Source organism: Danio aesculapii, chromosome 21 (assembly GCF_903798145.1).
Source record: "Danio aesculapii chromosome 21, fDanAes4.1, whole genome shotgun sequence".
Lineage (NCBI taxonomy): Eukaryota > Metazoa > Chordata > Actinopteri > Cypriniformes > Danionidae > Danio > Danio aesculapii.
The window spans coordinates 18,287,127-18,312,020 of NC_079455.1; the positions used below are offsets into that span (position 1 = coordinate 18,287,127).

General features: G+C 34.7%; 2 protein-coding genes across 2 annotated transcripts in view; one reads left to right on the top strand and one right to left on the bottom strand.

Moving 5' to 3' along the window:
* Positions 1-5,288, top strand: part of si:dkeyp-50d11.2 (calpain-1 catalytic subunit) — a 27,807-nt gene extending 22,519 nt beyond the window's left edge. The window contains exons 14-22 of the mRNA XM_056445761.1: positions 414-453; positions 539-604; positions 1,864-1,921; positions 2,044-2,108; positions 2,194-2,262; positions 3,678-3,756; positions 3,843-3,959; positions 4,042-4,100; positions 4,193-5,288. Of these exons, the coding sequence (XP_056301736.1) occupies positions 414-453; positions 539-604; positions 1,864-1,921; positions 2,044-2,108; positions 2,194-2,262; positions 3,678-3,756; positions 3,843-3,959; positions 4,042-4,100; positions 4,193-4,219 (580 nt within the window). The 3' untranslated portion in view covers positions 4,220-5,288. The remainder of the gene's footprint in view (positions 1-413; positions 454-538; positions 605-1,863; positions 1,922-2,043; positions 2,109-2,193; positions 2,263-3,677; positions 3,757-3,842; positions 3,960-4,041; positions 4,101-4,192) is intronic.
* A 15-nt stretch (positions 5,289-5,303) lies between these two features.
* On the bottom strand, positions 5,304-24,586 carry bbs1 (Bardet-Biedl syndrome 1). The gene is made up of 17 exons (XM_056445762.1): positions 24,457-24,586; positions 23,368-23,444; positions 23,235-23,269; positions 20,586-20,858; positions 20,422-20,468; positions 20,302-20,340; positions 18,395-18,467; positions 18,179-18,310; positions 17,957-18,072; positions 15,475-15,595; positions 15,217-15,375; positions 13,605-13,674; positions 13,368-13,526; positions 10,448-10,581; positions 10,235-10,369; positions 10,026-10,112; positions 5,304-6,507 (listed from the first exon to the last, which is right to left on the bottom strand). Exons 1-17 carry the CDS (start codon positions 24,486-24,488, stop codon positions 6,421-6,423), a joined length of 1,776 nt encoding a protein of 591 aa, XP_056301737.1. The 5' UTR covers positions 24,489-24,586; the 3' UTR covers positions 5,304-6,420.
* Positions 24,587-24,894: the final 308 nt, after the last annotated feature.

Below are 24,894 nucleotides of genomic sequence, written 5' to 3' on the forward strand. Positions count from 1 at the left end.
GATACAAAACACACACAAAAAAGTGAAATGAATGAGGAGGTATGTGGACATAACACAAAAATCTAAATCAAGTAATATCTACCTATCTTCATATATATATATATATATATATATATATATATATATATATATATATATATATATATATATATATATATATATATATATTTCTATTGTGTTAACAAATCACAGTTTTGAATATTAAATAAAAATACTTTAAAATTTGACAGAATGTGTTTTAGAAAAGATTATGTGCTAATGTATATTCAGCTACTTGTATAAATAAATAAAAAAAAAAATATATATATATATATATATTCTTATAAAAAGAAAGCTTTTAAATATATTTCAGTAAAAAAAAACAAAAAAAGAAACAAGAAAAAAGCTAGACACGTTTTGTTCTTTGACTATAGGGAGTTGGATGATGAAATTTCAGCAGACGTCCCGGAGGAGGTGAGTTTCCCTTATAAGCATTTGTAACAATACAGCACAGATGGATCCTGGGAGGTTTTGAATAACGTTTTGTTTTTTATGACAGCCTGCGCTACAGGAGAGCGACATCGATGAGGGCTTCAAGGCACTTTTTGCAAAGCTGGCAGGGCCGGTAAGACAGAAGACAGTGGAAAGAGTTTATCCGCTTAAGTCTGACGTCAAACGTCTCCATTTCTATGTCCAAACACATTTTCAGAAGCCAAAAGTGAACAACAAATGGAACTAATATAAGCTCCCAATGTGCTGTATTAAAATTGAAAATCATGATCATAGTATTTATATCCATGTCTGAATCTCAGATGGTCAGAGAGTAGCTGTGTTTCCATCCACTTATTTTTATGATCATTTTGGAATACTGCGATGAGAAAAACTCTTATCGGTAATGCCAATTTGCACATACATTATGCAGACAACTAAGTAGGATAAACTTTCATTCGATAGGAAAAAATGTACTACAATGGAAACATATTTACCAAATAAATGCCAATATGAGCATCAAAAAAGTGATTTTTGTTACAAGAAATCATGTGATAACAAGAATGGGTGCGGTGTGACTGTCTTCATGGACAAACCAGTGGACCGACCACATTGCACAACATGTTGTTTTGGTCATTCTAAAAATATACAGCCTATTATTACCTCCAGAACTCCCACAAGGTATCGTAACTTCAAACAAGTTGAGTCGTATGAAAATGTACAAGGAGTAAAAGGAGGCATGGCACTAAATCTTACCCATAAGTCCAAACAACATTGGGGGATGAGCAAATTGTTCTAAAATGCACAAATGAGATCGTACAAATTCATACGAATTAGCCACTAAATCAAAAAGTTATAGGAATTGGTATTAGATGGCATAGCCAGAACTGGCTTTAGTGGCAAGTAATTTATTATATAAGGGCGTACTCACACTATGCTATCCGAACCGTGCCCAGGCCTGTTTCCTGGATCGTTTGAGAAGTGTGAGTGCTCTGAATCGGGCTCAGGCGCGGTTCACTTGGCCAGCCCTGGCCCGATTGGAAGAGGTGTGCTTGAGTGTGTGAGTGCACGCTCGCAGTGTGAGTGCAAAGTGCGCCTGAGCCTGAAACTGAAGACGAGACATGACTTTTCAAGGGACTATTTCATATGGATTTATTAATCACAGCTACAGATTATTTTTTTTTTGAATTGATATTCACAATAATATATAAATATATATGTGACTATAAAATATTGGTGTCTGGGATGCCCCACTACTATATGATATGACTAAACAGTGGTCATAAACGCCTATTGATTTTTCTCAATTCACATTGGGAGTCGAAGCTTGAACCCAGAAACCCATACTCTATTTTCTGTAATGCCCAGTATTGAATTGTTTGCTCTGATCTACAGGAAATGGAAATCAATGTGGCAAAACTTGAGATGATTCTGAATCGTGTTGTCAGCAAACGTTAGTATGCTTATGTCAAGCACATTTTACAATGATCTGTTTGTTCTAAATAACAAATTTCCACATCTATTTCTTAAAATAAAGCAGCTAAATAACCTCATGATTGTTTCTTTCGTATACAGATAAAGATATAAAGACAGATGGATTTGGCAAAGAGACCTGCCGAGGCATGATAAATCTCATGGATGTATCCTTTTAATGAAACCATTAGACTATTAGGTGAAAATGTAAATAGTGTGAATGTCTCAGTTAAACCTTGACCTGCCATGAAGACTACTGGAACTGGAAAGCTGGGACTGACAGACTTCCATGTGCTCTGGGAGAAGTTCAAACGATATCTTGTCAGTAGCTACATTGTGTGTTTTCTTTAATACATGTTAAATATGTACGAACATTTGAAAGTTTTAGGGCATTTTAATACGTTTAAAATGAAGCTAAAACTTTTATTCAGCAAAGGATAACAATGAATTTAATCAATAGAGTGAGTAAATACATTCTGTTAAACTATTTTACATTTCAAATTAATGAATGATAAACACTTTTCATGATAAGAAATACCTCTTGAGCACCAAATAAATATATCAAAGTGATTTCTGAAGCATAATGTGGTACTGAAGGCTGAAATAATAATAAGTTTAACTTTTTAATCTGAAAAGCCAGAGAAAGACTAGAGGCTATTGCTAGCATGTATCTAATGTTTGACATTTGGAATTAACATGTACTGTATAGCATGTTGCATGGATAAAGCATATTTAACCATATGGCTAACAGGATTTAGCTTGTTGCTAGCATGAGTCTAACATTCTTAGCATGTTGCTTGAATCAATTACGTTTGCATGTTAGTATGAAAACAACCGCTAACTTGCATAGCTAATATCAATTAGTATATTGCCAAGTTGCTGCTTGAGTTAGAATGTTGCTAGCATGTTTCTTTTATGCTTAGAATGTTAACACAAGTTGCTAGCATGAGTCTAACATTCTTAGCATGTTGCTTGAATCAATTACGTTTGCATGTTAGTGTTAAAACAACCGCTAACTTTCATAGCTAACATCAATTAGTATACTGCCAAGTTGCTGCTTGAGTTAGAATGTTGCTAGCATGTTTCTTTTATGGTTAGAATGTTAACACAAGTTGCTAGCATGAGTCTAACATTCTTAGCATGTTGCTTGAATCAATTACGTTTGCATGTTAGTGTGAAAACAACCGCTAACTTTCATAGCTAACATCAATTAGTATACTGCCAAGTTGCTGCTTGAGTTAGAATGTTGCTAGCATGTTTCTTTTATGGTTAGAATGTTAACACAAGTTGCTAGCATAAAATAACACAGTGTTAACATGATTAAACATTAATATATTTCAACCATGGTTAACAGGAGTTAAAGGGATAGTTCACTTAAAACTGAAAATCTTGTACTCACTCTTGACTTGCCACAAACCTGTTGCACTTTCTTTCTTCTGCTGAACACAAAAGAAGATATTTTGCTAAAAGCTGTAAACCAGTAACTATTGACTTTCATAGTAGCCTATTTATTTTTCCTACTATTTATGTCAATAGTTACCGGTTTCCAGCTTCTAAATATCTTCTGTGATCAACAGAAAAACGAAACTGGGGTTTTAGAACCACTTAAGGGAGAATAAATAGTGAGTAAATATTCATTTTTGGGTGAACGCTCCCATTCATTACCAACATGGCATGATGAACTGTTGAATGGTGGTGTAGATGTTAACTGCATCTTTGTTTCCATAAATTACAAGGCAGTCTTTAGGGAGTTTGACTTGGACAAATCCGGCACAATGAGCTCTTATGAAATGCGTCTCGCTTTAGAATCAGCAGGTATCTTTCACATAATGCAAAACTATTTATTTATTTATTGTTACTGTGACGAATTATGTTTCTAAAGAATTGAAGTATTTTGCAAGGCTTTAAGCTGACAAACAACCTGTTCCAGCTGATAATCCTGCGCTATGCAAAGTCGGACCTCAATGTGGACTTTGATAACTTTGTGGCCTGTCTGATCCGCCTGGAGACTATGTTCAGTAAGTGTGCCGAGCAGAAAGCCCCATCTTCTTTATGTATTACAGTACATGGCGAGTTTCAGTGCCATTTTTATTCCACCAGAAACTTTTAAAACATTGGACGCGGATGAAGATGGACTTGTATCCTTCAGCTTTGCCCAGGTTGGTCTTCAACGCTCACAATGAATATTTCAAATAGCAAATGCTTGCCTTAGCACATTTTATCAGCCGTTTGTTTTCTTCTCTTTCTGCAGTGGATCACCCTCACTATGTTTACATAGATGGATGTTCCTCTTCATCAGTGCTTTTACTGTCTTGATTTCCCTTCTTGACTACATGCCTTTAATTACTTTAGTAGTTTTTATGAAGTGGATTTCAAATATAGCATGCTTTTCATTCAAAATTACTGGAAAGGAAAGCAAATATTAAGATGCAATAGGTAGAATTCCCAGTAAAAGCAACGAACATGATTTTTGTTTGCGCTAATTAAAAAAAAATAATAATAAATTGACCGAAAGTGAAAGTCAAGACATTGCTAATGTTATAAAAGATTTCTGTTCCAAATATTTTAATTTTTTACTAAAATAATCCTTAAAAAAATTGTGTGTACATAAAGATTACATGCATGTAAGCAGTATCTGTGCAAAACCGACAGTATTTGAGCCAACGAACGTTTGAACTTGTCAAAAATAGCAGTGTACTTTTTTAAAATTGTAAAATAGATCAACCTTTGATTAAGCTCCGCAATTATGGTGGCTGATCATAACCGAGTGTGCCTCACACAACTTAAAAAGAAAAGCCAAAGCATTTTAGTCGCCCCCTGGTGGCTAGCTGCAGTATATGCCATAAACTGCCTTCTCCATGTAAATGAATGGGATTTGAGCCAAACTTAAAGGAGTACCAAGCAAAAATTGCCAAACGATGTTGATATTTGAAAGAATCAAACAAGCATGTCCATAATCCAACATGACCTCGCCACTTTTTCTGCTGCTGTTGTCACTAGATACGCCCCTTACTGCTGATTGGCTGAAAATCTTGCTCATACTCTGCTCAACACTATGGTCACATGCATTTTTCATATACTGCTTAGGTCACTTTAAAGTAAAGCTGCGGTCACACTGGGCTTTTCCTCCCATAGACTTCCATTCATAAGCACGCGAATGCGTCAGACCGGAAACGCAGGGTCATGCGTTAAGTTTCGCAGCTCGCAGCGGTGCAAAGTTCAAGCTTGGTGAACTTTGACCTGCGAAATCGCATCACTTGACTGCGTGAGACCAATGGAGGATTAAAACACGACCTCTCTGGACAGAAATTTTAAATATTGAGCAATCGTTGGCTTTTTTTAATTATTAATTAATTATCTTGTTTAATCCTGCCCCTTTTCGCAGCGATGTACGACAGAATTTAGCATACACTAAGCCCAGTGTGACAGTAGCCTAACAGACTTAGTAAAGTCACAGTTGTCATGATACCATGTGACTTCCATAGTTCGATATTGATAATCATCTATAATTGAATTGTTTCAAAACAATGTGAAAGCTGAGTTATGTGATTCACTTTGCAAAAAAAACTAACTAAAATATGTCTTGAGAGTTCAAAAGCATTTATTTGCATGATGAAGTCTATTAGAATGCATTTAGAAAGCCTAAAATTCAAGTTTGATAAGAAATATATTGCTGTAGGGGTTTTGTGATATTGATTTTACACCACAGTTCAACAATTAAATAGTTAATAGTTACATTTTAGGAGTTAATTCCATTTTTTCCTCAGTGCAGTTTATCTTAACATTTATAAACTGTTACATTTATTAACGGTTTATTTTTTACATTTATTTTTTATTATGATATCATTTGTTTATTATTTTTAGACGTACAAAATTATTTATAAACAGACAACACTATTTAAAGCACTGTGGTTTAACTTATTCCAATAATTGATAAACAAAAATAATACAATATTGAGATGCCTTTCAGCTTTGTTTCCCTTCATGTATGTGCTTTAAAAAATAGTAAATAATCTTTTTCTTGCCGTGCTGCCTTGAAAGTCTTCTAATATTACCTCCATGGAGATTGTTTATGCAATAAATGATTCAATAAAGCCTTGTGACTAAATTAAAAAGTCTGAGATCACTTACTTACAAATATACATCACTACTCATAACTAAAAATCGGAACATCTCTTACATCCAAACTATATGACTTGCGGAGCATTTAGCCTCTCAGCTGTCAATCAAATCCTCCAGTCACTAGCCGTTACGAGATACAGAGGTGTTACCTGTGAAGACAAGCCTCCCTCCATCCTGATCTAAACTACAGGAAGCACCGGCTCTATGGCCAGCACAAGCTTCACTTCACTCCTGGGATGAAAAGCTCTCCGTTCAGCCAGGCAGCTGTGTGGAGAAGCCTTGCTGCTGACTGCTGTTCGGAGCACAGCGAGAGTTGAAGAAGACGCCTGTGAAGCTCAGGTCGACACGTCTCGACTCTCAGTTCAGTGCTAGTCCTTCACTCACGGGCATATTGATGTGGGCGGTGAGGAGAGGAGCACTCTTTCCTTCCCTCAGCACAAACACCTGAAATCAGAATAAACGTTCAATATTAGACGTCATTTCATGTAGAAAGCTTCATGTACATTATTCACCAATAGGTTTAGGGAAGAAGATGCTGACGGTATGGATAAAAATATCACGGTTTCACGGTAACGTGATTACTACTGAACACATCTGAACAATACTGCACTGTTTGGGGTCCATAACATGCTTGGATGTTGGTGCATAAGTGATTTGTTTTTCAAATGTTTGCTGAATTGTGGGCTGACCAGTAGCTTTTGACTAAATAAATCAAATAAAATCTTTAATTGTCTTTGACAATTAAGGCGAATTGCATTTAATCCAAATATTTTATTTACGTTTTTGGTTTGAGAGGCTAAAATTGCACATAATATAATATAATATAATATAATATAATATAATATAGGCGATGCAGTGGCGCAGGAGGTAGTGCTGTCACCTCACAACAAGAAGGTCGCTGGTTCGATCCTTGGCTTGGTAAGTTGGCATTTCTGTGTAGAGTTTGCATGTTCTCCCTGCGTCTTTCCTCCGGGTGCTCCGGTTTCCACCACAAGTCCAAAGACATGCGGTGCGGCTGAATTGGGTATGCTAAAATTTGTCCGTAATGTATGTGTGTGAATGAGTATGTGTGAGTGTTTTCCAATGATGGGTTGCAGCTGAAAGGGCATCCGCTGCGCAAAACATGTGCTGGATAAGTTGGCGGTTCATTCCACTGTGGCGACCCCAGATTAACAAAGGGACTAAGCCGAAAAGAAAATGAATGAATAATATAATAATTCTTCCATTGAATACTCATTTGTTCATTATTTGCCTGTACATAGAATAGATGTAGCCCTATATTTTTAATAAAGGACCTATTGAATTTCTTCTTTTTAATAGATTATCCTAATGCATTCACTCTTAAACGCTCTATAGTGAAGTATGGAGCTCTTAATCACTGCAACATATGCACAATATGCACATCAACCATTTAATGAAAGGAATTACATTCATACTCTGGGTTCATGCTTGACTGTACATACAAATGACCTATATTTTTAAAATATAAAGTTAACAGAATGTGTTTGTGAAGCAACAGTTTTGTGAGGGAGCGCAAAACAAATTTGTGAGAGAACACAAAACTATTTGAGCTATATGAGGTCACCCATTTTCCCCCACCATCACATCCCTTCCGGGTCTTCGTAGGAATGGTACAACAGAAAATTTTAGCGGTTTTAAACCCGTAACTTTTTTCTAAACCATGTTAAGCCTTGAAATTGGTTATTGTCCCATGCCTATTCAGCAATTATGTCTGGGGTGTCATCTATATTTTGTGGTGGTACCAATCCCAGCAAGCAGTTTTGTGTTTAAAAGATGTCTAGTAGAAATCTAAGCATAGATGGTTAATTTTGAGATGTCATTGAAAACATGTACGAATGTTTACTTGGAGCTTCATATGATTACAGTTAAACCACATGAAATAGTCACACGAAAGGTTTTTGGTTCCTTATCTGAACGTTTAATGTCCAGACCATTGCTGTATATGGAGGATGAGAGAGCTCTAGGTCTAGCTCTAAAGGATCTTCTTTTGTTTTTCGAATATGAAGGTCTTAAGTGTTTGGAATCATATTAGAGTGAGTAATTAATAACAGAATTTTTGGGTGAACTGATACTTTAAGACTGTTGACTGCAAGGAAGCTGAAAAGGCTGTAATAATAGTTTCTCTAAAAGTTTAATTTGCAACAGAATTTTACATTTTGGGTGAATTAACCCTTTAACTATTCAAGAGGTTTACTAGTTTGCATTTGCATGCGTTCACTTTCTGGATCACTGAACTATAAGATTAAACTGCAGAGTTAATCCAGTGATCTGGAATGGGGATAGAACAGACATTTCAGAGTGCTTGTGCCATTGTAGATGCTTAGTGTGATAAACTCCTGACACTCAAGATCATCTAGCCACATGACGTAAATTACGCTGATGCAATTTTACATACTTCTGTAATTTAATGTCATTTAAAAATGATCTGTAATGGGATTAGAATAGTCATTTCTAAGTGTTTGAACCACCAGAGATGCCAAAAGTGTTAAACTCCTGACTCTCAAGATCATCTAAATGTTGATGATGCAATTTGGCATACTACAGTAATGTTTTGTTACAAATTATTTGATGATGTTAATTAACACTTAATAGTGCACATATTTTGCAGGCCAAGCGCGTTATTGCATTAAAATGGAAAGAGACTCAAAGGCCCTCTTCTAATCAATGGATCAAGGAAATGTACTGTAATCTTGCTCTGGAAAAACTAACATACATTGTCAAAGGGAGGTTAAAAGACTTTTCAAGAGTTCACACTTAGATAATACTCGACTATGATAGCAGGTTTGGCATGCTGTCCCAGGAGAGAACCCTGAGCTCACTGATAGATGATCCCAAGGTTCCCGCCTGGTCAATGAGCATTAGGAGGGACACGAGATCGGGAGTTTCTCGAGTGCCCCCTTTTGCTATGTATGCGTTAAGTGCTTCTGACTGTATTACGATTCACTTATGTACATATTTTTAGACTGTGGGAGGAAACCGGAGGACCCGGAGAAAACCCACGCAAACACAGGGAGAACATGCAAACTCCACACAGGGAGTGCCGACTGGCTCAATTAGAACTTGAACCTGTGGCCTTCTTACTGCGAGGCAGCAGTGCTAACCACTGAGCCACCGTGTTGCCCGATCAAGAAAGAGGAGGAGAGAGAAGGGAAGGATGGGGAGGGGGGGTTTCCAAAAACGAAGATAAGGAATGAAGTTTAGGCAGGATATTTATAGTAGTTTTAGAATGATCTGATAGGCTAGCTAATGATTAGCACAGAGGATCAGCTGTAGTTAATCATATCAATCATAAACTTCACTTATAGCATTTGGAACCCCTTTCTACACTTTTGCAACCAAGTGGACCTGACAGCAGAATAGAACTTAAATAAAACACCAAGGTTAAACAGTGAATTTCATTTTGATATTGTATGTCAATAATTATACTCTATATTAACCCCCCTTTTATTTTTTATTTATTTATTTATTATTATTATTATTTATTTTTTGATTTATTTTTTTTGTTTTTATTTATTTCTTTAAAAATTTTCTTACTGTTATTGTTATTTTAAAGTTTGTATGTTATCCTGGAGTTGTTTAGTCGTAATGTGTTGTTCAGATGTTTAAATGTCTTGTTTTAATGTTGAGAACCCCCCCCCCCCCCATATTTAAATACTCACTGGGGAAAAAGTTACCAGAAGTTATTATAACATTTTTAATGAACTTTTTTTTTGTTTGTTTATGACTAAAACAATAATAATAATTTGTAATATATTGTGATCATCAGTACTAATGAAGTTGCCAGGTATCCCTGATAAAGTGTTCATCACAACATTTGAGATGTAAACACAGTAAAAATTGTTCCTTTCTGATTTAAGGTGTGCAGTCTGCATATTTTCCCATTTTCCATTTAGATGATACAAACCCAGCATTAATGTTCTGAACAAAAAAAAAAGTCTCACTTTGATGATGTCAGAGACGCCTTTGTCGCTCAAGCACTCCACAAAAGTGTCAATAGGGTAATTTAGCCCTGGAACCAGCAGGGGGATCTACAAACACACAACAGCTCACGGTGATCAGCAAAACACTTCAATAACTAGACATTAAAAAACATCTGCTCATGTCATTGTGAAAGTTTAGTGAAGGTCAGTAAAAAGTAAAGTGAGGTCACCTTAAAGAAAGCCGTTCTCATGCTGTACAAACTTTCATCATACAGAAAACTAATGGCTAGGTTCATAACAGGACGGGACGCAGCAGTGTTCTGGATGTTCAGAGTGAGCTTGAAAGACGGACCCAGCCCTTGAACCTTTGCAGAAATGGAAAGCAGAAGTGGAGATCAGTATCACTCATGCGGTGTCATCTTGTTCTGAATTGCTCAACTCACCACAGCGTTCATCTTGAGTGGCTCGGTCAGGCTGGCGGACATTGGCGTGAGGCTGGACTCCAGGGCTTTGACATAGGCCCGTGCTGCAGCTAAACGCAGCCTGCTCAGGTCCATCTGAAATGCCCGGTGCATGGCTGTGAAGAAAGAGCAATGAGTCTGATAAGGAGGAATGCAATTCTGCACAATCACCTTTCAAAGAACAATTTTAGATGGTTAAAATGACTAAAAGTTATATTATAAGTCATTAATGAAGTCAATTTGGGCTTTAAACCAAATCATTATATATTTCAAAATGACTGCATAATACTACTGTATTTAGTATTTCTTACTTGTCCTGTGGTACTGCAGAAGAACAGAATAAATTTACCACACGACAGATAATCCGAATCATTACAGCACTTTCTGTTGTACATAGTCACAAAGATTTAATATTAGATGCTCTATGTTTTTTTATTTTTCTAACACCAACCCATTGCCACAATAATATTATAGGAATGTTACATACAGTACAACAAAATAGTGTAACTTTTGATGTTTTATGTACAGTTGAAGTTATTCAAGCCCCCCTTTCAATTTCTTTTTCTTTTTTAAATATTTCCCAAATTATGTTTAACAGAGCAAGGAAATTTTCATAGTATGTCTGATAATATTTTTTCTTCTGGAGAAAGTCTTATTTGATTTATTTCGGCTAGAATAAAAACAGTTTTTAATTTTTTATTAACCATTTTAAGGTCAAAATTATTAGCCCCTTTAAGCAAATTTTTTTTCCGACTGTCTACAGAACAACCATCATTATACAATAACTTGTCTAATTACCCTAACCTGCCTAGTTAACCTAATTAACCTAGTTAAGCCTTTAAATGTCGCTTTAAAATGTATACAAGTATCTTGAAAAATATCTAGTCAAATATTATTTACTGTCATCATGACAAATATAAAATTAATCAGTTATAAGAAATTAGTTATTAAAACTATTATGTTTAAAATGTGTTGAAAAAAACTTCTCTCCCTTAAACAGAAATTGGGGCAAAAAAAAAAAACAGGGGGCACTAATAATTCTGACTTCAACTGTATATTATAGAGTGACAGCAGTTAGGCGAGAATGTAGTTGTTTAGATTGCAACTCTGCAGTTAATTTATAATGATAGTGCCTATTTTAAATATGTAAAATTGCTGAGATACAGTGTGTTGGCATCCATCAGCCTGTCATTGAGAAGAGCAAAGACGGTTGATGTTGTTCATCCACAAGATGGTGACAGAGACCACATAATAAGCCCTTGGAGGAGAACAGATTGGCATATTTTCAAACTACAGCTGATCAAATCATTATTAACCTGGTAAGTGACATTCTAAGTCAATCTCTCTTGGTAGTGCTTTATTTATACCATAGTAATTGTAATGTGTTGAGTGTGAGATGGGACTCATCAGGCATGTATGTATTTTGTGTTGGCCACTCTTTGTATAGCCCTGAGTTCCTTTTTGGTTGGTCTAATGAATCTCCTGCTTTCGTTACTGCAAACTAGTTCAGTAAAACGAAAGAAAGAAGAAATGCCCGCATGTGTTTAGCGTTTTTTCTTATTGCAAACACAACAGTAATCTGGTAGTGTTTGCGTTGCTCTGGCTTTTTGGGGGTTAATTATTGTGAAATCCCGATTGCAACAGAGAAACACTGGGAAATGTCTCTAGACTGATGGCATTTTATACCATTCGGGCATATAATCTTAAAATGTGAGCAAAATCACCTGTTGTGTCATCATTTTAGACAGAGAATCATTCAAACACTAGCTCTAAAGTGATGTTAGTGAATGAGCAACAGTTTCTGCTGTTCTGACATCAGCTGCAGATGTGAATGAATGGCGGAAGAAGGTAGTTCCTCATCCTCATCTTCTTTTTTTATACACACGATTATACTGTCGAGCTGTTGTTTAAACGCAATATCACACTCGTAGCAGTGCCATATTGCTGTATATGCAAACACACGCCTCCCGCCAGTGACAATATACAGCCATATCGCACTGCTACGAGTGTGATTTTGCTCATATATATATGAAATACCACAGGATGTTTTTGTTGACTGTGCTAGATTCATTGTAAAGCTGGATCAATCTGTCAATGCTGGTTGCAAACTGAGAAAGTACAGAATTTCCTACTTATGATTATGACCTTTTTTGTGGCATTTGTGTTCATTTAACGTTTAAATCGAATTTTATATTCATAATAGTAGAGGGACTCATTTTAAACCTTATTTAAAGATTTTTATGTTTGATATTAATTTATATATGGATTCTCTTCAGTGTTTTAATAGTAAAAAAAAGGTACAATTATAGTTGCTAAAGAGATCACTGGAAAGAACCTGATGTCTATGTAGGCTATATTCTGTCCATTTATAACATTTTGGTCCATTTAGTTATTAAATTGTTAAATATATATAAATTAATTATTATTGTTAATTAAATCTATAATGTTTTTTATTATATTGACGTCTTTTTAGAATTGTATATGTTTGTTAGCTGTAAACTCAAATAAAAATAGATAAATATTTCTTGATTGTTCGAAAAGATGGTTAAATAAACCAACTGTAGTGATGAAAGTGTCTACTAATGTTCAAATAACATTAAATAACATGCTGACAAATGAGAAAAACCAGGTGGTTTGAAGAATACTGGTAAAGTATAAAGGTTTAAAGTGAAAAATAGTGTTTGATGCTGGACCATAATCTTTTAGAGTCTTTTATTATGTCCCTATTGTTAGGCCTGACAAGATATTTTGTCATCACATTGAAAGAAACAAACTGAGTGAATTTTTAGTGGGCATGTAAATCTGTAAAGATAAAAAAATAATAATTTAAAGCTATATTACACTATTTTGGTTATCTTAACATAAACATTTTGTCTTTGACAGACACACATCCATCACTAACCAATAGCATTTTCACGCTCTCTCAAAGTCTGGTCCACATAAAGCTTGGTCTTCTTGGGCACATTTAGACGGATGCTCTGGGCTATCGGCGGTCCAGGGGTCGAGTCCCTGTCATCAAACACAGCTGTCCTCTTTAGAATCTTCACAATCAAACCTCCTCCTGTATCACATACACACTGTTGAAACCCATTGTAAATGGCTTAAAATGCTTTATCTACTATGTAACTTGTATTACTACCTTTAGTGGTCATTATCAGAGTGCCGTCTTCCCGTCCATAACGACCAAAACAAATGCTTGTCACTACATCCTGTAAAATATAAATAAAAGTCTCTAAGGATCCTTACAAGTTGCAGGGCCACTTCTTTCAGATTAGAGGTGTATCACTATCATGTATCATCTATAATAATACCATCATTTTTTAAAAAGGTTCCATTAAGTACATTGATTCAAATTTACAAATAAATTGATCTCTGATTTCTACATAGTGGATTAGGTAAATTCAAAAAATCTTTCAAAATGTTTTATATGCTCAATTTTTAACCACAAAAATTACCCCTAAATTGGAAAGCTTGGTTTTGACCATATTTGGAATGATGCCTTGATGCTCTGCAGCTATTGTCAGTGCCTGCTCTTACACACAAACACATTGTGATGTACTCTGAAATAAACGGTGCAAAATAATCCCATTTCATTTGACAAAAAAATTAATAAATCGAGTAAAAGCCTAGTTAAATCTTTTCAAATGAAGTGGTGGAGATCTTTATTTTAGCTAGAAGGAATAAATAAGATATGTGTTGTTGCCATACACTGCAATATTCACAATATACACATTAAACTAACATAAGACACATTTAACCACACCACATGCCTTATTCGGAGTGGCGCTGAATAAATGTATAATCTGTATAGCACGCATTTTACATTCAAAAATTAATTACTGAGTCTATTTTAATAAATCAGTTTAGTCGGTGATCCATTAAAGAAAATAGCCAATTTGTACAAATCATTTGCAATTAATCATTTAGCAGACATTTTTTGTCCAAGAAGACTTACAAATGAGATCATTTGACTGATTGATTCACTTAATTACTCATTATAGAGATATAATAATTATTGTTTCTTTTTATAGAACACCTTTAAAACTTAATTCTCAGAGTGATTTATTGTTTTGGGTAACAATAAAAATAAAATATTCAAAATATTTTTTTTTGACAAAACCTATGTTGGGAAGAAAGGAATTCATTTTTTATTACTTTTGTCTCTTTTACTTTTTATTAAACATTTGTATTGCTTAAGGTGATATATTAACCAAACTTCTCTAAGTGTGATCCGCTTTGCATACTAATGAAGCTTTTTTGCAGAAGTAGAAGTTTCCTGTGACATCGATATATAAAAATAATTTTAATTTCTCAATTAGCTTTCCTGTACAATGAGATGCACTTAAAGGCGTGAAGACAGAACGCTGCAGAGCATACCTTATCTGATAATAATGTCAGCTTATGTGCAGAGAGAACTTTACATAAAGAGGAACTATGCCTGGGTGTGGGATGATTGACAAGTAATGAATTGATAGGATGATTGTCAAGGGATGAATTCCACCAAAACTCTTCCTTTTAATACAAGTTGTGTATAAATACCGGAGTGGGGAAATGCAGAGTTGTTGCGAACCTCCTGAAAGTAATTCTTGTATTGTATTGGTGTAACGTTGGTGTTTTGGCATTGAAGAAAACCCTTTCCTGACCTTTTTATTGAACACACATGGAATTGGCGAAAACTTCCTACATCTACTCCATAAATAATTTTTCCAATATCACAACCCAAAGCCACATATATTCAAGACTGTTCTTACCGGAGTCTTGATAGAGCCGATAAGGTTTTTGTCTCTGTACATGTGTACTTCACAGTTGGCCAGACCAACCAGCACAGCCTGGAATCCTCGTGTGGGGAGATCCATCAGTGCCATGGTGATAACAGGGGCTGGCAAATAAGCCGTCCACAGCTTTTTCCCCTGGGGGACAATTCATATAAGACTTAGTATTATAAATTCTGGAAGAATAACCCACAGGCATTACATCAAGAGTGAGAAATATGGATTTGTTTATTATACCTTTTGAGTGTAACCATGCAGCGTCTCATGAGTACATCCTACAACCACATTCTTTCCCATTCTCACTAGTCCCACTGGGTGAGAGGACAGCTCAATGCAGTACTTGGGCTTTGGGGAATCCCTTAAAGACAAGAAACCTACGTGTTGCTCATCTGCTTATTTGGCCATTTTACATAGTATTCAGAAACGCTTCTTATTAGTGACACTGGAGTAGGGCTGCACAATATATAGTTTCAGCATCGATATCGCAATGTGCACATCCGCAATAGTCATACTGCAGGACATGCAATGTTGTGTTATGATTACAGTTGACTAGGAAAACAATTCAGAACACATGAGAATTGTGTAGTTATGGCAGAGTTTAACCATAATGGAGTCTTTAATGGAGTTTAAGTTTTTTAAGGCCTGACAGAGTATTTAGGCACACAAAATGTTCACAATTTGTAACTTTAATAAAGAATTCTACTGAATCATTTACACAGTAAACACTTTTGCAGTGTTATTTTACATTTGATTATTCAAATTGTGTACCTGAATACTGTTGGATTGCCCTGAAAACCATAAAACACTATTCAATCACACACTTATTTCTCTCGTATTTATCTATGCTTGTAATTTATTACATTTTATGCATAATTCACTTCCCTAAAGAGTTATCCCAATCAATCTAATTTAATAAATTCTTTCCAATAGCAGTTGTCAAGTCAAATGGTGAAATTGTGTATATATCGCAATACTTTTCCAATATCATGCAGCCCCTACACTTTAAGTGAACTGCAGCAATCACATTCTTAAAGGGTTAATTCACCCAAAAATCAAAAATGTACTCACTATACTCATCCTCAGGTGGTTCCAAACTTTTATGAGTTTCTATTTTTGTTGACCACAAAAGAAGATATTTTGAAAAAAATGCTGGAAACCTGTGGCCATTAACAACCATAGTACACTCTTAGAAAAAAAGGTACATGGTGGTACAAAAATGGTTCCTTAAAGAACAGTTTTGTACCTTATATAGTACAGAAAGGGCCTCTTATGATACTGTTCTGTACATTTTATGGTACAAATTCAAATGGAGGTACACAACTGTTTTCATAAAAAAGGTACATAAGTGTTGGACAACTCTTTTATCACAACATCTATGAAAATAAATATTACTGTGATTTCATGAATAATTTCCATATTAAAACAGGAATCATCATTTAAAAGCATGTGTTTAAAGAAACTTATAAACATTCATTAATATGTTCTACAATGCAAAACAACTGGTAAAACATAAAACTGTAGGTATTGTAAACTAAACATTTAAGGCATTTTTAATAAACATTTGGTAAGCATTTTCTGATTGATACATTTTCAATATTAATATCCACTATTAATTTGCTTTCCACTACTTACGTGAGTTAGCAAAATTCTCACATATACAAAGTGTTCATGCTGCAGACATTTTAGTATTGTAAAACTAATCAAACATTGTGCATATGTCAATACTTTAGCATAATTCTATTTCTATTTTTAAATTAGGGAAATTAAATTAACTTTTAAATTATTACAAAAGTATTGTGTGAAAACTGGAGAAAATGGTTTATGTTGTACATGGGAGAATGTATTTCTGTAACATTTTTGTGAAAAGTGTTGTGAAATGTTTAGCAAAAAATAGATCTTTTGATTTATGTTAAAGTATTTTTTATTTTTTATTGTAAATTGAAAATGTGTATTTACACAAAAAGAAACTTGTTCTGTAAACTGAAACATTGTTTAATAAATGTATGTGACATTTTATATTTACTGAAAATAAATTGATGCATTTTGGATATAGCAAAATGCCCTTTAATAGTTCTTGAAGGAACACATCTCACACTGTTAAGGTTCAAAGTGTCTTGTCACTGTAGTGGTACCTTCATGGATCAGATTTGTACTTTGATGAAGGTACAATATTGTATCTGCAGGTTTTAAAAAGGTTTCGGTTTTTCATGGTACAAATCATGTCCTTAAAAGGTACAAGCTGCTATGGTACAAATTTGTTTCTTTGTTTTAAGGTACATTTCTGTTCCATAAAAAATTACTGCCCCTGTGACAAGGGTTTCTTTGATACAAAATTGTACCATTTTTTTTCTGAGAGTGTATGGGGAAAAAACATACTATAAAAGTGGCTACCAGTTTCCAAGATTTTTCAAAATATTATCTACTGTGGTCAATAAAAGAAAACTCAAAGAAGTTTAGAACAAGTGAATGAAGAGTAATTGATCGCAGATTTAGAATTTTTAGATGAACTGGCCCTTTAAACATTTAACCCCTTTAAAACAAAATTCTTGCATACAGCCCCTAATAAACATTTACAGTCATTCTCAAACATTTTATTTCATCAAAAGTCATCTACTTCTTGGATGGCTTGAAAGTAAATGAATTGTTAGCTAAACTAAAGGGGTAAATTAACAGTCATCTTTCATTTTTTGGTGAACTGTCCCTTGAAGTTTCCGTTTACATAGTTACCCTGCGTAGTATGTATATGTTGCCATTCCGACAGGCTACAGTGATACGAAACTCCACATCAAACTGACCTGTAACGTCCATTAGAGTGGGCGTACTAGGCAGTGACATCTAAAAAAAACACACAGGAAACCCAAAGTAATGAAATCATTATTTTGGGGGAAATCATTTTAGGTTCATATTGCGCTGTGATGCAAGTTTCTCCCTTGAATCTGACCTTGTAAAGAATGGTAAAGGCTTCTGGATCCAATATGTAAACATCGCCATTCTCTGTCCCAATCACTAAGCAACTAACCGCATCCTCATCTGCCATGTTCTTCTTTAATGTTCCAATACAAGTAATGACCGTCTAAGACAAAGAGACAAAAGTTGTGTTAGTTAGCCTGTCCGTGTGTAAATGACTGACTGTATACATGTATTCAGTAACTGGCACCTGTCTACGTATAGGCTGTTCTTTGTGAAGATGAACAAAATTCTCCATTTCATGTGGCTCGAGCATGAGGAAGCTGAACACATCAAACGAGAAAAGGGATACATTAATAGATAAATAAATCAATAATATACTAGCTAGTTCAAAGATGCCAAAACTAGGGCCAGAGAGCCAAAGTTGGCCCATGGTAACCTCTAATTTGGCCCACCATCCCATCTGAGAAAAGAGGGAGAATGATGGGGATGGTTTCCAGATTGTCAATTCAAGTTTAATGTAACCATTTTTTGTTTGTTTGTTTGTTTGTTTTTATTTTTTAAAAGTTGACTGAAATTAAATGTTTCAATTAAATGGTGTATTTGAATAAGATTTTGTTTAAATATACTTACTTTCACCAGACAATCCGGAGACTTGGTGAGCAAATCAAGTCAAAGGCAGATTCTGCTCGACTAGTGTATTCAGCATTGAACTCCACTGTGTTATAATTGTAAATGTTTATGTTTTTATTGCAATGAGTTATCATTTATCAAGTTATACTGCATTAGGTAATACCATTTAAAGTAAGGTTTTCTTTTTATTTTGAAATATTATTAAACAACTTAGGAAATTAGCCATGGCAACTTTAATGCAATATACTGTAGTTTGGTATATTTAGCTTCGGCTATTAATGATATTTAGTTTTTGACCCTTAATATGAAAAAGTTTGGGCACCCTTGAGCTAGTTACATTGGTCCTCTTGATGATATAAGTTTTACCTTTTTGATTTAGTTTCCTCTATGTTGACCTTGATATGGTGGACAAATGTTATTAAATAGCATTACATTCATATTTTAGCTATTATCAAATGTTTGTCTTAGTACTACCTACATGGATCTTGCTATGAATATCTGTTTCATTTATATCATTATGAAAAAAAAGATTTTAACCAAATGTTTACCAAATTTAACTCTTATGTTCAAAATATAGTGTTAAAAAGTACAATGTTGCATAAAAAAATACAATTAAAAAGTTAAGTAAAAAAAACTAATAAATTACTAATTATTATTTATATAATTAAAATTATATTTAAATTATTTTTTCTAAAAAGTATTTTAGTTACTCAAGTATATGTGATTTCAGATGGTGTGTTTTTCTTTTACTGCACGATTTTAAAGCTTTTAAATATCAACACCAAACTTTTTTACATGGAACTGACACAAAAAGTTTAACTTCATCATAACAATTTGGTGACAGCACCATTATATATAGTATATTGCTAAGTATACTACACAAGTATATTGCTAAGAAATTACAAGGATATTATGGAATATTCTTCTTCATTGGATTTATGGGTTTCCACTATACTTATTACAGTCTGTCTCCATTCTTTTTTTGCAGTTGGTATGAATTTTTATATGCGTTATAGCACAGATGTATTGACAAACATACTAAAGCAGGGGTGCCCAAACTCGGTCCTGAAGGGCCGGTGTCCTGCAGATGTTAGCTCCAACTTGCTTCAACACACCTGCAAGAATGTTTATAGTATATGATTAGCTGGTTCAGGTGTGTCTGATTGGGGTTGAAACTAAACTTTCCAGGACACTGGCCCTCCAGGACCGAGTTTGGACACGCCTGTACTAAAGCAAAAGTAAGCAAACCTTAAATGGGTTGTGCTGCCATGTTATATTGCAATATTTCTCCATTTATTCGTTATTTCATATAAATTTATTAATCTCTATTGACCATATATGACATATTTTCTTCTCTGAAACATAAAAGAACATATATTGAACGTCTCACTCTGTATAATAGACATGGATGACTGGATGACTGTTGTATATTATGAGGACTGAGACATTCAAAATATGTTCTTTAGTTAAAACAATAATTCACAGACTACAAAATAAAAGAAGTTAAAAGAAAAGTGGTTTTACCGTAGTGATCTGACAGACAGTGGAATTTCTGCTTTGTCCCTGTTGAATAAAACGGAGTAAATCTAAAATCAACATCATACAGTAATCTAAAAATCCTTTAGTTAACAAACAGTAACTCGCCTTAATCCTTCTAACATCTCTTTAAGAGTCATTGGGTCAATCATGTCCTAAGAGTAAAAAAAAAAAACAATCAGTAACCATCAGAGTAAGATTAAATAAAATAAAATGACATAATGCAAAAAGATAAATGTGTGATAAGGGATACAGGGTGAATAGCAGCTCACCTCCTTGGCCTGACACCAGACATCCTGCTCCAGAGGGTTTATATCCAGGCTAGGGAGCGTGAATTTGAAGTAGGGCCTCATGTTCTTGTAGACATAGATGAAGGGACCTGAGGCCACAGCGATGGCCGGTGTTCTCGGCTCGTGCAGGTCCATGAGGAATGAGACCAGGCCGGTGGGCAAGTCCAGCAGAGTGCTCTCACTCAGCAGACCGGTGCCACGATAAACCTTCAGCTTCATGTTACACACCCCTGTGCCAAGATCACCCACCACCAGCTGGCACACGAAGATCACAATTAGTTACAACTCATTTAAGGTTTGCTTACTTTTGATTTAGTATGTTAGTTAATACATCAGGGCTATAACGCAGATTTAAAAAAAAAATAAATAAAGAATGATAATTAAGATTCTATTGTTCCTGTCATAGAATAAATAAATAAACAAATAAATAAATAAATAAATATTTCTCACAACTGTGTAGACATCAGACATTTCTTAAAATGACAATATATAAACTAAGAATTGCAAGAAATAATGTGAGCATTGCAAGAAACCAATTTGAAGTAAACCACCATCAAAAGAGTTGTTCATGTTTAGATGGCTGCTTCAGAGAGCATGCTCTTCTGTTGCCATATCCACTTAGAAGCATACCATAGGGACTCTATGCACAGCTAGAGTTTTATAAACTGATAAACTGCCGGTGAAAGCTTAATTGTGTTTTTACAGCATTGATGTTGTAATGTAATTAAAATACACTCAGTTAAATAGACTTAAGCATTTATTTAGTTGTTCAATCGTAAAACGAGACCATTGTAACCACTAGCGCCGTCAGTGGCAACAGGCTAACGCAGATTTCCATTGAAAATCCTACGGTAAAATTAACATCATACAATAAACATCCTATTTAAAAAGACATGGCGGGGAGAAATGGAATTTAATGCAGTGCTTCTTGTCCGTTCTGAGACCTACTTCATATCGTATATCTAACAGGCAGTGAAGATCGCTGATTTTTAAAGAAATCAGATATTAAACGTGACTATTTTGTAATGTAAAGACAGTTCTCGGAAGCCCTTGGGCTGCCTGGCTGAAAATCACAGTTCGTGATTAAGCAATCTTCGGGCTTAAGCAATCAAGTTTATATAGTAAATAATATAGGAAGATAAAGGTCACAATATTTTGGTGACGCATATGTTATTGTGTATGGTTATATGTTATGAGTCAGGCATCTCAATTGTCAATCAAATCTGTTAGATATCATTCATTCATTCATTTTCTTTTCGGCTTAGTCCCTTTATTAATCTGGAGTCGCCACAGCGGAATGAACTGCCAACTTATCCAGCATATGTTTTACGCAGCGGATGTCCTTCCAGCTCCAACCCATCACTGGGAACACCCATACACTCTCATTCACTACGGACAATTTTAGCTTACACAATGCACCTGCACCACATGTTTTTGAACTTGTGGGGGAAACCGGAGCACCCGGAAGAAACCCACGCGAACACAAGGAGAACATGCAAACTCCACATAGAAATGCCAACAGACTCAGCCGAGGCGCGAACCAGCGACCTTCTTGCTGTGAGGCGACATCACTACCTACTGCGCCACCGCATCACCCTCTGTTAGATATCCATTTAAATAAATAAATTTTCTTTAGAGTTCAACAGAATAAAGAATTTCTTAAAGTTTGGAACCCCTTAAAGGGGAGTAAATAGTGAGTAAATTTAAATGTTTGGGTATCCCTTTTTAATTGTTCAAGTCAATTCTGTTGTAGACAATTTTTGAGAGTCTAATCAGTTATTTTATGTAGTTGTCACTCAATTACTAATCCGTTTAAAACAGGATTAATCAAAAAAGGTGAAATAACAATGAAATTTAGTCATTTACAGTTGTAGAATGCTACAGAACTGCTTTAAATAAAACTAACTATGCTATAAAAACAAACTATGTGTGTACTCAACAGGATTAAGCCCTAAAAGGCAAACTGACTGAACATTTTCTGTATTTTTAATTATTCTGTGGCAAACACAAACAATGCTCAGCATAATTAAGTACACCCCATTTTGAAAATGATTATTTTTATTCATTTCTCAGTGAATATAGGCATTGTACTCTGGAGAATTTAAATAAAACAGATTTATTAAACAGATACGTTTATTTAAAATAATATTTTAGTCACCAAACATATTTAGAAATTGAAAGATAAAACAATTAAATTAAGCAAAATATTGCAAAAAAAATTTACAAACTACAAAATTGCTAATTAATTTTCACATTTTTTTCTTCTCTTGATTTTTCCTCTTTTTAAATTTGTATTTAATATTTTTCTATAAAATATAAATTTGGGCGTAGTAGTTTTGTGACCATTATTGTAAGTTATTTCATTAGATAAGCTCCAAATTTGGCTTCAGTACTGACTAATCTAATATCTAAGCTAACTAATCTAGTATATGCACAACTATAATATTGTATAGCTTCCTGTTAAAAATGTGAATTAAAAGATAGATTTGTGAGGGGTGCACTTACTAATGAGCACTGTTAATGTGGAAATACACGCAAGTGACTCATTTTTTTATTTTTAACATTACATTTTAAACATCTGAAAGTAAAGTTAGGAATTCAATGTGCAAGTACACATTCACACCAACTCACCTTATTTTCACCATCTCCATGCAAATCTGAAAGAGCTGTGAAGAATGATAAGAAGGATGCGCTTTGAGATTGGTAGCTGCAGGATAAACAGCTGATATGAGAGTTGTGCAACTATTTGGTTCATGCAACTCACCAATGCATGAGGAGAAGGTGTAGAGATTGGCAACTGGGTCATAGTGGGCATCGAGCCATTTGGAGCTGGCCACCGAACTACAATAGAACAGGGAGACTCATTGTTTCAAACAGATGTAACTAGGCATGGGACGATAACAGTTTTCAAGGTATACCGCGGTTTGAATAAGTCAAGGTTTTAAAACCGCCAAAATTTTCTTTGATACCATTCAGAAAAGGGTATTTGTAAGATTTTTTATTTGCGTTTTTTATAGGACAACAGTATCTCCAGCAGAAAGATATCAAAAGATGCCATTTTAAATTGTAAAGAAATCTGTGTTTTTGAAACTAATGAAGACAGCAGAAGTCAATAATTCATTGGAATTATTTAGTCTGACATGTTTACTGCTCCAAAATATTATAAATCTTTCACAAAATAAAATATATTGTTTTCAAAGGTTTTTCAAAGTTTTTGTTTTTTACCCAGACATTTAAAAAGAATATATTTTAGAGCAGTAATCACAATACCGTGATATTTTTATCCAAGGTTATCATACCATCAGAATTTTATACCAATGCATGTCTAGATTTAACACTTTACAATACAGTTGCATTAGTTAATGTTAAAAAATGTATTTACTAACATTAAAAAAAACAATGAAGAGCACATTTATCACAGTATTTAATTATCTTTGTTAACATTAGTTAATGAAAATAAAGATGTTCATGTTACCTCACAGTGCAATAACTAAGGTTAATGTTAACAGGCATGAATTTGGACTTGAATGATGCATTAGAAAATGTAGAACTGATTAATAGCACTGTTCATTAATAGCTCATGTTAATAAACACATTACCTAATGAACTTTATTATAAAGTGTGACTCAAACAGACCATCAGACAACAAATCAATTCATTTCTAAACACCAGATTTAAAACACTCACTAAGCCGCCATATTTGTGAAAATAGTTATTAGCTGGCGTCAAAATATGGGTTTTGCTGCCTCTATAAAAAGATTCGAATTAGCTACACAGACATGCTAACGCCAGGCGACATTTAACGCGTTTTTTCGCAAGTGAAACACAAAAAATGGGGAATGTATGTACTCACGTGTCTTTCAGGTCCTGGGGAACAGATGACATGGTTGTTTTGATATTTTCAGATGCTGCTTATTAATAATCAGAGCTGTGCTAATCAAACTGCCAGGACTATCTGCTGTAATCCTTATATCGGCTTTCCTCGTTCCTATGGCAACCACTCCTCAAGAGAGAGGAGAGGAGAGCGCGCGCCACGTTGAAACGCTTCCGCCAGGAACGAGTCGTCATGAATAGTTCCGAATTCGAGTAATCCCTGTTTGCGGACGTATAAGGCAAGCCGTCTTGACTTGTATCAATTCTCAGTAACGTTATTCATGATATCAACACTTACAATTTGATATCAAGAATTGAATTGTTGATATAAATATGCTGGGCGTCAAAGTGGTGCAGTGGGTAGCATAATCGGCTCACACCAAGAGGGTCGCTGGTTTGAGCGCCGGCTGGGTCAGTT

Excerpts from the sequence above, each read along its gene's own strand:
- bbs1 (XM_056445762.1), bottom strand. The coding sequence starts at position 24,488 with ATGTCATCTGTTCCCCAGGACCTGAAAGACAC. Across the intron at positions 23,270-23,367 it reads CACCTTCTCCTCATGCATTG|CTCTTTCAGATTTGCATGGA; the intron begins GTGAGTTGCATG and ends CATTCTTCACAG. Across the intron at positions 6,508-10,025 it reads GCGTCTCTGACATCATCAAA|GTGTTTGTGCTGAGGGAAGG; the intron begins GTGAGACTTTTT and ends TTCTGATTTCAG.